This window comes from Brassica napus, chromosome C5, assembly GCF_020379485.1.
Source record: "Brassica napus cultivar Da-Ae chromosome C5, Da-Ae, whole genome shotgun sequence".
Taxonomy (NCBI): Eukaryota; Viridiplantae; Streptophyta; class Magnoliopsida; order Brassicales; family Brassicaceae; genus Brassica; species Brassica napus.
Window position 1 is genome coordinate 38,278,720 of NC_063448.1, and position 17,122 is coordinate 38,295,841.

The 17,122-nt window shown below is 35.4% G+C and overlaps 2 protein-coding genes across 2 annotated transcripts; both read left to right on the forward strand.

The window, feature by feature from the left end:
- Positions 1 to 8,133: 8,133 nt before the first annotated feature.
- LOC125587241 (secreted RxLR effector protein 161-like) lies at positions 8,134 to 8,865 on the forward strand. The gene has a single exon (XM_048757456.1). It carries the CDS (start codon positions 8,134 to 8,136, stop codon positions 8,863 to 8,865), a length of 732 nt encoding a protein of 243 aa, XP_048613413.1.
- A 796-nt stretch (positions 8,866 to 9,661) lies between these two features.
- LOC106400292 (early light-induced protein 1, chloroplastic) lies at positions 9,662 to 11,131 on the forward strand. Its single transcript, XM_013840666.3, has 3 exons — positions 9,662 to 9,982; positions 10,070 to 10,174; positions 10,655 to 11,131. The coding sequence occupies exons 1-3, from the start codon at positions 9,845 to 9,847 to the stop codon at positions 10,997 to 10,999; spliced, it is 588 nt and encodes a 195-aa protein (XP_013696120.1). The 5' UTR covers positions 9,662 to 9,844; the 3' UTR covers positions 11,000 to 11,131.
- Positions 11,132 to 17,122: the final 5,991 nt, after the last annotated feature.

The window sequence follows — 17,122 nt, forward strand, 5'->3', positions numbered from 1 at the left end:
AGAATTAGTTCATATCATTCAAGAGCCTTTTTCCGAATATCGTACCGGTCAATCTAGTGCAGATTTGGAAACAGAAAGTGTAAACCAAAATATTAGACAAGACAATTCAATTAGATTTAAAGCACCAGTAGCTGAACCGGAACAAAATATGTATTTAATTTCTCCTACACCATCAAATTTTAATCAATAAATGTCATAAAATATAAATTGATAAACTATATATTAAAGAATACTTTTATTCAAAAGAAAACAAGGAAAAACGTAACTGGTATTTTAAAACATTTTTTAAACAACAAACTACTGAATTTGGAGAAACTGGTATAATTGTATGATATTAAAAGAAACAAATATTCCGTTTTTATATGGTTTGAAACTTATACACTCACACATAATATCAACTATCCATTTAGAAAAATTAATACAAGCTCACCATTAAGTCCAGTATGTAAATTGGTAGATGGAAATAAAATTAAATTAATTCATTCACCATTAAAATATTTAAAAATAAATACATCAAATCGACAAATAATAGCCATAACTTGTAAAACATGAGTCAATAAAGATGATAGGGACTCAGTAGACCTACCAGATATTAAAGCAATATATCAACAAAATAATTATCAAAACCAATTATTGTACACAATTTATAAACAAGCAGACAACATAGACAATAAAATAAATAATAATGAAAATAATAAAGTAGATCAATTTAACCAAAATAATCAACATCCATTTTCATCTACAACTTCTCTAATCTTTAAACCGATAATAACTCAAATCAAAATTTTCTGAGAATGAAATCTTAAAATCAATTGCGACCGGATTAGATAAACTAGATAAAAATAAAGGAATTAATATTATAGACAAAAATGATATTTAATCTATCCAAACATCCTCACAGTCAGAAAATGATAATCAAGAAATAAATCGAATAAAAGTAAAATAATGAGATCTAATAAACCTTATTATCCACAACATACTCCACCTGATCTACCATTCGAAGAACACCATAAATATTCTAATAATGTATATAATGGAGAAAGTATATATGAATCGAATATTGATGGACGCTCAGAATATGAAATAATGAATTTATTTCAAGAAATTGGAATGACCGCTATAGCACTTAAAGCTAGAAATACTACTGATAAACAAGCATATGTTATGTTACTATCTGGATTTAATGGAGCATTACAAAATTTACTAATCAACCATGTGAAATAAAAAGAGAAGAAAACAGATATGGTCTTTACAAACAGAAGTAGAACATCAAAATGCAGTAGAACTATTAATCCATACTTTAACAATGCATTTTGTTGGTAATCAAGCAGAGGAATTAGAAAGTAAAAAAAATTGTAATAATAAATTTAAGATATCCGACAATAGGAGATTTTAAATGGTATAAATGTATTTTTATAACCAACATATTCCAAATAAATGATTGTAATCAACATTTCTAGAAAGAACGGTTTATCTCAGGATTGTCATCTTTTTTGCAGAAAAAGTAATCAACAAATTAAAATATTATTCTGGTAGACAACCTATCTCCTGGAATACAATTACATGCAGTCAATTATTTGCATTCATAAGGAATGATTAGAAATATGTCAAGACCATAAAGATAAAAAAATGTAATGATAAATTCAAATTTAAAGTAACCATGGGTTCCTTATGTGAACAATATGGTTATGATAGACTTAATCCACCATCAAGAGTCAAATGAATAAAATATAGACAAGGAAACTCTAATAATACAAAACAATTATCAAAAATATAAAAATTGCAATAGAAAACCAACTAATCAATATTATTCAAAGAATAATAAAATATACAAATCAACAAATGCACAAAAATAGTATGTTGGAATTGTAAAAGACCTGGAAATAGATCCACGGAATGTAAGAAAAAGAAGAAAATAAATGAAATATTTCAAGATCAAGAAACATTAACTAAACTATTAATATCCGAATCTGAAATATCCGAAGAAGTAGATAGTGATGATCCAATAACCGAAATAAGAAATTCAAGCGATTCTTCAACAAAATCACAAGAATTTTCCAACAAAATATGCAATTGTAAAATAATAAATGTAATAACTAAAGATAATGATAAACAATTCTTATTAGATATAACAAATAAAACTGATGACTCACAAATTAAAAAGGAATATTTAATAAAACTAAAGAATATAATCTGTCAAGAAAATCAATTATCTATGCCAGAACCTTTTAGTCCGAATAAAATTTTGAAAAATATCCAACTCAAAGTTTATTTAAAAAATTAACTAGAGGAGAACTACAAAATGAAGTTAAGCAATTTAAAAAACAAAAGAATTACAATTAACAGTAAATCAACATGAATTAAAACAACTACAAATAAATGCAAGATTATCGTTAATCGAAGCAAACATTACTTCTGAAGCATCAGCGAGTAATAAAAATTTAGAAAATAACAATGAAAAATACAAAATAATGAAGACTATATCCAAATAATTAATAAAATTAATTACAAAAAATGGTAAACAAATATAAACCACTTAACAATGTATTACAATGTGAAAATCAAATAAAAATTGATACTTTAATTTAAAGATCTATTGTTATTATTTAGAGATATTAATTGAATATGATAAAAATGTATTTGTAATAGTGTTTTCAGTAATTTATTATATTTTTTTAAATGAAAGCTAAATAATAAAATTGATATTTGTTTAAATGTAACAAACAATCCGATTTTTGTTTATTTACCACAGATATATTTCCGGTTCACAGTTTAACTTGATCTGATTGCCCATTCAGTTCTGATTTAAAAACATTGCTCAAAACACATGCATATAGCTTAATCTACATGTTAGTTGCTAATATCATAATGCCCCTTTACTAAACCTCAAACTGTAAAGTTTACATACATAATCATTTTATGTTTGCTATTTTGGTTATGACTCAAGACTAAAAAATTTCTGAAAACTTCAAAATATATTAGGATATTAACATTTTGGAGAAAAAAATTGAAGACCTTATAAGAAAATTGTTACATCTTATATGGACCGTAAAAGAAATTGACGGAGCTACGATGGGTCACGTAGTAAGAGACAGAGAGAGAAATGATCACGGTCTCGGACGGAATAAGCATAGGCTTATCTGGATCCAACTTAACTAACTTCCAGAAGCAAAAAGAGATGTGTAATGAATGAAACCTCATGTTACAGAAACGAACGTAATGTTATGAAGTTTTGCTGTGAGCCACATGATTTTGGCATTTTTGGGAGGTGAAGAGAATCTTTCTACGTGTTTTACCAAACCCACTAGGCAAAAAATGTAGAAGGGGAAGTTGTGACGAAGAAGAACACCACGTCATTGACTAATTGCTCTTTTTCATTCAAAAGTTTTCATTTTATGCGTGGGGAAATCTATAAGGCAATGTGGTTCTTCAAATATCGCAACTTCTAGCCTACGTGTTTCTTTTCAGAGCGGCCAAATACTACTCAGTTGTGTCTTAAATAAATAAGCAAATAACTTTGAAGTCCGAAAATGTTGGATTTTAAGATAATAAGCATGTTCATTTTCCATGACTATGAAACATATATATTGGAATATGATTCCTAGATAACTTAGGAATTATATAAATCGGTTTAGATAAGATTTATCTATTTTTTCCTATTCTATTGGGACTTTATAATTTCCTACTGTGGCTTTGCTTATCTTGGTATATAAACCAAGCTGATTGATCAATAAAATTCAATTGACTTTTGATTCCAAACTCAATTGACTTTTGAACATGGTATCAAAGCCAGGTTCAACCAAGAAACATACCTCAATGATGGGAGGATCGACCAAGAAACAGACCTCAAAACCGCAACACATCAACCAAAACTTCTGATCAAGCAAAGAACGTACAACCAAGGGCTAATACAGCTATGGTGGCCAAACCTGAAGCATCCAAAGTTCAAACTAATATAACTATAACTGATGCAGATTGTTTGGGGATTACCGGGATTTCAGACGAACAATGGAAGATTGTTCATAAGCTAATCAACAAGGAAACACATCTAAAGAGCATCTACAGGGTAAGAAAGATGAATGTGTGTGGATCTTAGATACTGGAGCAACACATCATATGACGGGTTGTTTGGAAATAATGGAGAATGCACAAGATATACCACCCATTCCAGTCTTATTACCCGCAGGATCTGAGCAATAGCCTCTAAACAAGGAACTGTCAGACTCACGTCTACATTACACATACGAAATGTGTATTATGTTGTGGGATTTGATAACGAGTAGATGGATGTTTTGTTCGATGACCACGTCCAAGATTTTCTTGTTCAGTTGCTATTTCGAGTTTTGTTTCAACCTCTATTTATGTTTCTAAATCCTCTGTTCCGAGAGCTATCTGCTCTGTTTCTGTTGTAACAACAGGTTCTATTTCCGTTGGAGGAACTAATGTCTCGATGTGATCTTCAGTGTCTGATGAGGATATTACAACAGAAGGCAAGAAATCAGTCGAAGAATCTTTTCTTATCAGCATAAGGAAATATATTTTCATGAAACGTGACATCCCTGGAGACGAACACAACTTCTTTTTCTAGATCTTATAGTTTCCAGCCTTTGGTGCCTGAAGGATATCCTAATAGAATGCTCTTCCGGCTGCGTGAAGCGAATTTATCTCCTTTAGTATTCTTGTTATGAGCATAAGCCAAACATCCGAGAACTCGTAGATGAGACATCGCTGGTGCCTCGCCGTGAAGTACTTCAAACGGAGTCTTATTATTGAGTAATGGAAACGGTGTGCGATTGATCAGATGAGCTGCCGTTAGAACACACTCGCCCCAAAACTCTATAGGTAGGTTGGCTTGAAACCTTAACGCTCGCGATATATTGAGAATATGTCTATTCTCAATATATCACGAAACACATGATGTCTCATGAAGTATACCGTGTTCTTTGAAGAACTGTGTAAGACACATGAATTCTGTCCCCTTATCACTTCACAGTACTTTAATCTTCTTTGAGTATTGCCTTTCGATCAAAGCTATGAAGTCCTTAAGTTGTTGAGAAACCAATGTTTTCTCCGGTAAGAGGTATAACCAGACAGCTATCAAGGATCGTTACAAAGTAACGAGAGCCGCAGAATGTTGTAGCCCTATATGGTCCCCACAGATCACAATGTACTAAATCAAAAATCTCTTTTGCATTATGAAAATTGTCTGGAAAACTTTGTCGAGTTTGTTTAGCTCTAAAAAAAAATATCACAGGAATTAGTTGATGAACTATCTAAAGCAGAGACTATTTCTGTGATGCGAGGAGACGGATGCCCAAGACAACGGTGCCACAAGACTGAATCCTCTCGAATAGTAGTTTGAAGCGATGTCAATGACTCAATCCCTCAAAAACAGTACACTCCCTCTCCCTCTCGTTCACCTGCTCCAATCAGCATCCTCGAGGTACGGTCCTGTAATATCATAAGTTTATCAGTAAGTCCACTTCCATTGGTTAGAGCCCTTAATGGATTCTTAAAATTAATTTAATAGTTATTTGTGTACTTTATGAAGTTTAGAATCCCTATTAATGTAATTAGTTGTGTGAATGTCCAATGGGAGAACCCCTATGAGGTTCTTAATTTTTTCTTTTGTTTTTTAGAAATTGAATTATTAAATTTAAATATCACAAAACTTATAAATTATTGGATTTCATAACATTTAAACAAATATGACATAAAAATATATGAAAAATAGAAATACAAATTTATAATTAGAAATTTTAAACAAACATGAAAGAAACAAATTAAAACTTTCAATGGAATTTGACGCAAAAACCAGACAATAAGCAGCACCGGCACTGGCGGCTACGAAAGCAACGAAGACACCCAAGATCTTTTCAACTTACACGCGCAATCAGCGACTCGACGAGAAGTGAGACTTTCGACTTGAGCAATCAGCGACTCGTATGTCCTATCGCAGCCGAAATTTTTGATCATCTTCTCGTGATCGACATTATCAGAGACGACCCACAGAGTCACAGCTTGCGCCTCCTCCGATGATGACGATTCAGGCCTTTGTTTCTCCAAGCTCAGCATCTCATCCAACAAACGGTTGATCTCGTGTTCGATCTCGTGTTTCCTAGTCTCCTCCTGTGGTGAAGAGATTAATGAAACCAAAAAAAAAACATCTACGAACATCGACGAACCTCCACGGTGGTGATTTGGAAAGATTTCTCAAAACCATGACAACATCGACAAAGAAATTTCTCAGACCAAAAAAAAAAGACATTGACGAAGAGGAAGAAAGAGAAGGTAAGACTTTTCCCCTTTTTTTTAGCCAATAACAAAGAGGCACATATGGGGTTCTTACTAATTCTAAAAGTGTTATATTAAGAACCGGTTTTGCTCATTTAACTCATTTTTGATTTTTTTTTTTTTTTGGTTTTTTTTAGAACCTCTAATTAGAGCCACAGTTGGAGGTGGTCTAACCTGCCCAACCAAGAAATTATCAGTAACAAGCTGGCCAAAAGAAATAAGATTCGTATGGAATTCTGCAACCTAATACACATTGCGTATGTGTAATGTAGACGTGAGTCTGACGGTTCCTTGTTTAGAGGCTATTGCCTCAGATCCTGCGGGTAAAAATACTATAATGGATGGTATATCTTGTGTATTCTCCATTATTTCAAAACAACCCGTCATATGATGTGTTGCTTCGGTATCTAAGATCCACACACATTCATCTTTCTTACCCTGTAGATGCTCATTAGATGACGTTCCCTTGTTGATTAGCTTGTGAACAATCTTCCATTGTTCGTCTGAAATCCCGGTAAGCCCCAAACGACCTGCATCAGTTATAGTTATATTAGCTTGAACTTTGGATGCTTCAGGTTTGGCCACCATAGCTGTATTAGCCCTTGGTTGTACGTTCTTCGCTTGATCAGAAGTTTTGGTCGATGTGTTGCGGTTTTGAGGTCTGTTTCTTGGTCGATCCTCCCACCATTCGGGAAAACCAATAATAGTGAAGCATCCTGAGGCTTCGTGTCCTGACCGTCCACACGCAGTACAGTGTCGAGAAGGATCTCTATTGCCTGGTCTCGAGTTTTCTTTCGAAGTGTTTTGTGTGGAGGAGTTTGTTGAAAATCTTGTTTAAGCCGAGAAACCCATGACTGGCGTTTCATGACTTACCGTTGAACGTATGATCTCGTTCTGGGAAACTGTTCTGGGAAACTCTTTGGTAGACACTATCAAGGTCTGGAAGAGGAGTAATTGCGGAAATTTGAGAACGGATTACTCCATGAGTTACGTCATCTAGGCCAGAGAGGAAGTCATGAACCCGTCGAGTTTCTATTTCTTTCTCTCTTGCGGAACTCAAGTCGCACTCGCACTTCCCACAGCTACATTGTTTCGAGTTCATACAATCAGCGATTCCATCCCAGATTTTATTTAATCGACCGAAGTAATCATCAATTGATGAACCGGTTTGCTTGCAATTTGCTAAAGCGTTCCTTAGTTGCTGTAGGCGTGCTCCACTCTTGAGAGAATAACGTTTTTTAATCATCTCCCACAAGTCCTTTGCGTTTTCTCGAGTTGAAATTAATGATCGAATTTTTGGTTCGATCGTTTGTTTTATCCATCCGACAATAAGACGATTGTTTGCTATCCAATCTTCAAGGTAGGATGAATCGGCTGCCGGTTTTGGAAGACTGCCGTCAAGGAAACCAAACTTCTTTCGTGAGATGATAGCCATACGAAAGTTGATGGCCCATTCATCATAATTCAATCCATTGAGAAGCGGTTGAGATATTATGGCTCCAGGATTATCATTAGATGAAAGATCGTATGGTGAAATCGTTTTGTATTTGAGATCACCGGTTTGTGTGATAGACATCGTTTGTGATGTAGATGAATAGCTTCTTTTTCAAGTTTTTGAAAGAAGAAGTCGAGAATAAGGAATAAGGTGATGGTCTTGCAGTTTTGCAAAAGATCAACATGAGGATAAAATATGGCACACCATCTCAAGCAACTCAAAATCATCGATCAACTCCTTCAAATCATCGGAGTCCCGACGGTATTTATCTTTGTCAACGTAAATACACATTAGAAATCATCACGGAGTGTGGTTTACTCGGTTGTAAGCCTGCTGGTTCTCCTATGGATCAAAACCACAAGTTGGGACGTGCTGATGGAGCCTTTCTAGCTGATCCTGAACGTTATCGACGCCTTACTGGACGTCCCATTTATCTTTTAGCCACTCGGCCTGATCTTGCTTATTCAGTATACATTCTTTCACAGTTCATGCAAAAGCCACGAGAAGAACATTGGATTGCTGCTTTGAAGACTGTGCGATATTTGAAAGGCACAGTAGGACAGGGTGTTCTTTTCAGAGCCGAACCCACCTTCTTTGTCACCGGCTGGTGCGACGCAGATTGGGGCGCATGCCCTACGACTCGTCGATCGCTTTCTGGCTGGATTATTCAGTTTGGGACATCTCCTATAACATGGAAGACTAAGAAACAAGATGCAGTCTGTCTCTTGTCTACGGAAGCCGAGTTCCGTGCTATGAAAGCTATTACACAAGAGCTTATTTGGATTAAACACCTTCTCATCGAACTTGGTATACATCATCCTGCTCCAATGACGATATGTTGTGATAATAAATCTGCTTTACACATAGGTGCTAATCCGGTTTTACATGAGAAAACAAAATATATGGGTATCATCTGCAAATTTGTTCGTGAGGCAATCACTAAATGGATCATCAAGACGACTTATGTTTCCACTCATGATCAGTTCACAGACATTTTAACTAAGGTATTGGGACGCAGAAAGTTTGATGCATTTCTTCTCAAGTTAGGCATCAATAACATTCATGCTCTAACTTGAGAGAAGGGGGATAGATAAGTTAGGAATTATATAAATTTGTTTTAGATAAGGTTTATCTATGTTTTTCCTATTATATTGGGACTTTGCTAATTTTGGTATATAAACCAAGCTTATTGATCAATAAAATTCAACTGACTTTTGATTCTAAACTAGATTTCAGTATACATAAGTTATGTTCGTTTGTATGCCGCAACGACATGCAATTTACGACGAAAAATAATATTTGTTTATTATCGCAGGTTTTGTTATTACAATCTGCGGTCAATTTTTTACATTTTAACCGCTATATTTTCCAGCGATTTAAAATTGTGTTTTGCGACTATTTTTGATTTACAACTTAATCTCGTGATAAAAAAATGAACAACAATCTCCGATCAATCCCAAGTCGTATGCCACATATAGGGCCAGACTAGTTTTGTGTAGAAATTTTTTTCAATAGACGATTTCCTAAACTAAACGAAATTTGATTACTAAACATGATGGAGTCAGTGTCGGCAATTAGTAAATTTCGAACATTGAAAACTAAATTTTAAACTCAAATATAATAGAATTTCTGTTTTTGATAAACGCTATTTGAAACTATTTCTCTAGCCTATTTATTTGTATACCAGTTAATACTTCATTGTGTGTATGCCGACAGGCATCTTCGCTTAAACACTCGCACTAAACTTAAGTCACGTGTGTCAAAGTATAATTATTATAACAAACGAAAGCAACGGCTAAGATCTATTTCTCATGTGTTATCGTTTGACGATTTGTTATTATAATTTAGAGAAATAACTAATCAAATGGAAGGCTAAAAATTAAAGAAGGTTCAGGAAACAACTCGACCTATCATTTCTCATCATCCTCTCCTATAAGTAGATACGTCGATCCTTCATTACATCATCAAGCTTCTACTGAAGATCCAACTTTAAGTTTAACCTTTGTTTCATACTTCAGATCCTCCTCTTTCACTCAAACACTGAAATCTTTAGAAATGGCAACGGCGTCGTTTAACATGCAGACAGTCTTCGCCGGTGGAACTCGCAAGATCAACACAAACAACCTTTTCTTTGCTGGAAACTTCCCTAATCTTAAGAGGAACTTCCCGGTGGGAGTGAGATGCATGGCTGAGGTACATATACTTTCCTCAACTTTGTAAACCCAACGGTCACTTTATTAATATGAAATCCTGACCGTCTTTTTTGTTTGACTTTTGCAGGGAGAACCAATGAAGGATGAGTCTACACCGTCGACATCGGCGGCTCAGTCATTGCCTAAGTCATCGTCCCCACCACCACCTCCTCCTCCTCCTACTACGCCTAAGGTATCATTTTTTTGTATATGTTAGTATCATTCTGGTTATTAGTTATTTTCTCTCATGTTTTTGTTAGTTAGAAACAGTTCAAAGCTCTTTTTGTTTCATAATAATTAAACTTTAAATAACCAGCACTTAATATATCTTTGTGTTATGATTATTGTTAGCTGTTTTGTAAATGTCGACCAGATAATTAAATACATCATCTATAAATAATACTACGTTAAGAAGGAGAAAGGAAATTAATAAATTATGGATAGACGCAAATTATAACCAATACTAGACATTAAGCAAAATTATCTTCTAAAATACTTTTAAAAAATCTTAAGTGTTTGAAAATACTTCTACATTTTAAAATACTTGAGACATACATTTTTGATAAGTACTTGAGACAAACTTTGTTTTGTTCTTAATTTCAAATTTATATAACACACATCTTGGAAGGGTTATAAAGTAATGTGTTGATAATTTTGTGATGGTTAAATATAGGTGAACACCAAGTTTAGCGACTTGCTAGCGTTTAGCGGTCCAGCACCAGAGAGAATAAATGGCCGTTTAGCGATGGTTGGATTCGTGGCTGCCTTGGCAGTTGAACTTTCCAAGGGAGAAAACGTTTTCGCTCAGATCTCCGACGATGGAGTCTCGTGGTTTCTTGGGACGACGGCGATCTTGACGCTTGCGTCCCTTGTGCCACTTTTCCAAGGCATCACCGCTGAGTCAAAGTCCAAAGGTTTCATGACATCAAACGCTGAGCTTTGGAATGGACGTTTCGCAATGCTCGGTTTAGTCGCTTTGGCGTTCACTGAGTTTGTCAAGGGTGGAACCCTCATCTGAGGAATATAATTTTGGTTTTGCCCCTGAATTCTGTAAAGTAAAATCTGGATTGCTTTTTATGTCATCATGCATGTTAAGTAATAGTGATGTATGAAAAACTTTGGGTTATAAAACATATTTATAATTATCTTAGCAAAACAAGAACCATTCTTATAATCAGTAAATGGTGCTAACTTGATATCATTTAAAATTTACGGATTCAAGAACTTGAGAACTATAAAAAGAAATAATATATGGGCAACAAGAGTTATGGCCTGTCATCTTAATTGCAAACCTAAAGAATAACACAGTACACCATTTCACCAATTATGTACTCTTTGTTATGAAAGTCAGACATTTCCAACGCCGAAAATGTTGAAATAATTAAAGATGTGGACCCCACTGTCACTATTTGCACAGTAATTTTTCTTCTATAAATACGGAGTTTTCGATCATTTGTAAAAACACGATTACACCATCCCTTCTCCTTTAATAACACATCATTTCTTCTTATTAGTGTTATCTTCTTCGTACGGGTATAAAATTTTGCTCTTATTTAAATTCCTGCGATATAATAAAATTTCAGTTCTTTTATAACACGTTATCAGCACGATCACTCTGCGATTCGGTAAAATTTATTTGTATCATTTCTACCCTGTTATAATGGTCGGTATACCGCATCTACTATTTTTTATATCATGTTATAATGGCCGGAATACCGCCTATATTATTTACTAGTAATTTAATTTATTTATTGGTCGGCAGAGCCGCCTCATATTCTGTTTATTATTTATTGGTCGGCCGAGCCGCCTCATATTCTGTTTATTATTAATTGGTCGGCCGAGCCGCCGTATAATTTATTTATTACTCTGCATTGATCGGCTGAGCCGTCGCATGATTTGTTGTCATAACATAAATATTTTATTGTCATATTTTTTTTTTTACTTTTATGAAATTTTATAGATTTGATTGACCGTTTAATACGATATTTTCAGACTAATTTTTGGTGCACTCGATTTAACTCCAACGGTCACAAAGAATTTTTTTCAAAAATTTCCCCTTTCTCCAACGGTTATGAACAGTGTTTTTCACCTATAAATACAACTCATTTTCACTCCATTTCATCATCCAAAACATTTCATCTTCTCTCAAAAATTTCAAATCGCTCTCCTCCGATTTTCCATTTCAAGAAAGATGATTCGCGCACTTTTTTTTTTATGTGCCATTTTTATTTGTGTTTCTATTTATGGTTTATTCGTTGGAGAATTTACTCCGAGTGAATTTAAGATGAATATCGGTTTAATTTTCTTTACATCGCTTCTCCTTGTAATTGCTTGTATGATTAATGTAAACGGTTTTTAAATTATGAAGTTCTAATAAAATTATTATTTTGTGTTTTAGAAATACAAATGGCAAACATCGAGAAACTCCAGTTCCCGGCTCTGAAAGTAACCGGCGAAAATTATGTCAGATGGGTCACAAATGTGAAACCTTATCTTGTAATAAAAAAGATAACCGAAGCGATAGAAGTCGGTAACAAATCGCCACCCGAGCATATAGCCGAAGCGATTATCTTCCTGAAGAAGCATTTAGATGAGAATCTAACTCACGACTATGGAGACGTTGAGGACCCAGCCGTACTATGGCAAGCCTTGAAAGATAGGTTCGATAATCAAAAGGAAATCAATCTCCCTCACGCTCTTGAAGAGTGGAAAACCCTGAGGTTTCAGGATTTCCAAAGGGTTAGAGATTACAATTCCACTATCTTGAGGATAGTTGCACAATTAAAATATTGTGGTAACCCTGTCACCGAAGCAGAAATGCTTGACAAGACATATAATACTTTCCACAAAGAACACAACGTCTTATCCCGAATTTACAGAAAATGTGGGTACACCAAATTTTCTGAATTGATGGTAACACTCATGTTGGCTGAAAAGAACGATGAGTTACTAATCAAAAACCATAATTCCCGACCTACGGGAGCCAAGGCATTTCCCGAAGTGAATGCTACGGCGGTAGAATATTCGGGAAGGAGAAACCAGACCAACCGAGGTCGTGGTCGGCGTTTCAACAACAAACGTGGAAAGCCTTACTATCCTAAAAGTATTAGATCTAACAAATGGGTTAGATCTGAACAACCTCCTAAAGGCAAAGAAACCGAAGAGGATACCACAAAGAAAAGTGAGACTGTATGTTACAGATGTGGATGTAAGGGACATTGGTCCCGTACCTGTCGTACTCCCCCACATTTGTGCAAGTTATATCAAGAGTCCATAAAAGGAAAGGCTAAAGAGGTGAACCTCACAGAAAATGTTGAAGGGACTTCATACCTTGAATCCTCCGACTTCGCTAATGAGCTGGACTAGATTACTCCTGAAGAGAATCGAAATGCCTATGATAAGAGTATTGAATAGTTTTCAGTATTACCATGTATAATTATTACATTTCTTGTTTTAAACAAATAATGATGTTTTAACATCACCTTAATGTATAATTATTGTGTTTTTCCTTATATGAATGAATTTTATGTTTCCTTTTATATTTATGACAATTTCAGAAATGGATCAGAATGGTAATGAAGCAAAATCCAAGAAACGGATTCGTGAAATATGCATACCAGATAGTGGAACAACGCACACTATTCTGAGACAAAAGAGATATTTCTCTGATATAAAACCAACAAGAATTGTCGTCAATACAATATCAGGTCCTGCAGACGTGATTGAAGGAACTGGTAAAGCAAACTTTACTTTACCGAATGGAACAAAATTTTCCATAAATAATGCTCTATATTCTCCAAGTTCTAAAAGGAATTTGTTGAGTTTTAAAGACATATATCTTCACGGATATGATACTCAGTCTGCAACTGAGGATGGAAAGAAATACATGTATGTAACTTCTGAGAAATGTGGCAGAAAACACATATTGGAAAAGTTTCCAGAGCTTCCTTCGGGGTTACATCATACTTATATCGATGAGATCGAATCAAATCTTGTAGTAGAACGGAACCCAGAAGAGTTCACGTTATGGCATGATCGCCTTGGCCACCCAGGAACTACAATGATGCGTAAAATCATAGAAAGTTCACATGGTCATCCACTGAAAATCCAGGAGATTTCTCAAGGGAATAAAATGACATGTGTTGCATGTTCTCTAGGAAAATTGATCGTAAGGCCATCGCCAACCAAAATCGATAAAGAATCACCAAAGTTCCTTGAAAGAATTCAAGGCGATATATGTGGACCTATACACCCACCTTGTGGACCATTCCACTATTTTATGGTATTAATTGACGCATCCAGTAGATGGTCACACGTTTGTCTATTATCATCTCGAAATGTGGCATTTGCGAGATTTCTAACTCAGATAATCAAACTGCGAGCACAGTTTCCTGATTATACTATTAAAAGAGTTAGACTAGACAACGCTGGTGAATTCACATCCCAAGCATTCAATGACTATTGTATGGTAATGGGAATTGAAGTTGAACATTCGGTTGCTCATGTTCATACGCAAAATGGTTTGGCTGAATCTTTAATTAAGCGTCTGCAATTGATTGCAAGACCATTGATCATGAGATCAAAACTTCCAACCTCTGTATGGGGACATGCCATTTTGCATGCAGAAGCACTCATTCGGATCAGACCGAGTGCATACCATAAGTATTCCCCACTACAGTTAGCGTTTGGTCGAGAACCAAACATTTCCCACTTTAGAATCTTTGGTTGTGCGGTATATGTGCCTGTAGCACCACCACAACGTACAAAGATGGGACCACAAAGAAGATTGGAAATATATGTTGGTTTTGATTCCCCATCAATTATAAGATACCTAGAACCACAGACTGGTGACGTCTTTACAGCACGTTTTGCTGATTGTCATTTTGACGAAAATGTATTCCCAGTTCTAGGGGGAGAAAACAAAAATGTTGGAAGTGATATAAAATGGAGTGTACCATCATTGTTATATCTTGATCCTCCTACTAAAGAGTCAGAACTAGAAGTTCGACGAATTATGCATTTACAGAGTATAGCTAACCAGCTACCTGATGCATTTGTAGATACCAAGACGGTAACTAAATCTCATATACCAGCTGCAAATGCTCCTGCTCGTATCAAAATGTCAAATGAACAAGAAAAGGAGGATGACACACGAGAGCCAAAACACGCCTGAAGCGTGGTAGACCTGTTGGTTCTAAGGATAAGAATCCTAGGAAACAGAAGAAAGCTGAAATATATGATGCACCCAAAATAGCAGAAAATATTTTGGAAGAAATAAATGATAAGGATTCTGATGAATCAGAGCATCATGAATCAGAGCATCATGAATCAGAGCATCATGAATCGAAAGATAATCATGAGATTTCTATTAATTACATCCATAATAAAAGGATATGGAATAGAAATAAACAAAATGACCTTGATGATGCTTTCTCATATATTGTGTCAAGTGAAATAAATGAAGAAATCGATGATCCAGAACCAAAATCTGTCTATGAATGTCAAAAGAGACATGATTGGGAACAATGGAAAAATGCAATACAAGCTGAACTTGATTCGCTTAATAAACGAAAAGTATTTGGATCTATTGTGCTCACACCTGCAGATGTGAGACCAGTTGGGTACAAATGGGTTTTCGTTCGAAAGCGAAATGAGAAAAATGAGATTACGAGATACAAAGCTCGTCTAGTGGCTCAAGGTTTTTCTCAAAGACCTGGAATCGATTATGAAGAAACGTATTCTCCAGTTATGGATGCCATTACATTTAGATTCTTGATGAGTCTAGCAGCTGATAAAAATCTAGAGATGCGTCTCATGGATGTTGTTACAGCTTATCTATATGGATCATTAGATACTGATATCTACATGAAAGTTCCTGATGGATTTAAAATGCCAGAAGCATTAAGTTCCAAACCTAAAGATGTATGTGCAATAAAATTGCAAAGATCATTATATGGGTTAAAGCAATCTGGACGTATGTGGTATAATCGTCTCAGTGATCATTTAACAAAAGAAGGATATGTGAATGATCCTATATGCCCATGTGTTTTCATCAAGAAAACAATATCCGGATTTGTAATAATCGCGGTATATGTTGATGATCTTAACATCATCGGAACTCAAAAGGAAATACAAAAGGCATCAGACTATCTCAAAGGAGAATTTGAGATGAAAGATCTTGGACAGACACAGTATTGTCTTGGCCTACAAATAGAACATTCACAAAATGGTATATTTGTGCATCAATCCACATACACTAAAAGAGTGTTGAAACGATTTAACATGGATAAATCAACTCCTCTTAGCACCCCGATGGTCGTTAGGTCACTTAATATTGAAAGTGATCCATTTAGACCACCTGAGGAGAAAGAAGAGATACTTGGTCCAGAAGTACCATATCTAAGTGCAATTGGAGCGCTGATGTACCTTGCAAATTGTACACGGCCTGATATATCATTTGCTGTGAATCTTTTGGCAAGATTCAGCTCATCTCCAACTCGAAGACATTGGAATGGGATTAAACATGTTTTTCGTTACCTCCAAGGGACCATTGATTTGGGCTTATTTTATCCTAAAAGTTCAAAAGGTCAAATGGTTGGTTTTGCAGATGCAGGATATCTTTCAGATCCACACAAAGCCCGATCGCAAACAGGATACGTTTTTACGATCGGAGGCACTGCTATATCTTGGCGTTCCCAGAAACAAACGCTCGTGGCTACTTCTTCAAATCATGCTGAGATCATTGCACTCCATGAAGCAAGTAGAGAATGTGTATGGCTGAGATCAATGAGCCGACACATCTGTTCAAGCAGCGGGATTGGCGAAAATACGGAGCCAACTATTCTATATGAAGATAACGCGGCATGTGTTGCTCAAACGAAGGAAGGATATATCAAAAGCGATAGAACGAAGCATATTCATCCGAAGTTCTTCTCATACACTCAAGAGCTCGTGAAAAAGAAAGAGATTGAAGTAAGATATGTCCAATCATGCGACAATGCAGCTGACCTCTTCACAAAATCACTTCCGACTTCGATATTCAGAAAACATGTTCGTAACATTGGAATGCGTCATCAGAAGGATCTATGACTGCTCATTCGAGGGGGAGCTTACGTAGTTGTACTCTTTTTACCTTACTATG

What these genes read in the sequence shown, in the direction of transcription:
- LOC125587241 (XM_048757456.1), top strand. Translation starts at nt 8,134, where the DNA reads ATGGATCAAAACCACAAGTTGGGACGTGCTGATGGAGCCTTTCTAGCT.
- LOC106400292 (XM_013840666.3), top strand. Translation starts at nt 9,845, where the DNA reads ATGGCAACGGCGTCGTTTAACATGCAGACAGTCTTCGCCGGTGGAACT. An exon ending in GAGTGAGATGCATGGCTGAG is followed by an intron (nt 9,983 to 10,069) that starts GTACATATACTT and finishes TGACTTTTGCAG; the next exon opens with GGAGAACCAATGAAGGATGA. An exon ending in CTCCTCCTACTACGCCTAAG is followed by an intron (nt 10,175 to 10,654) that starts GTATCATTTTTT and finishes GGTTAAATATAG; the next exon opens with GTGAACACCAAGTTTAGCGA.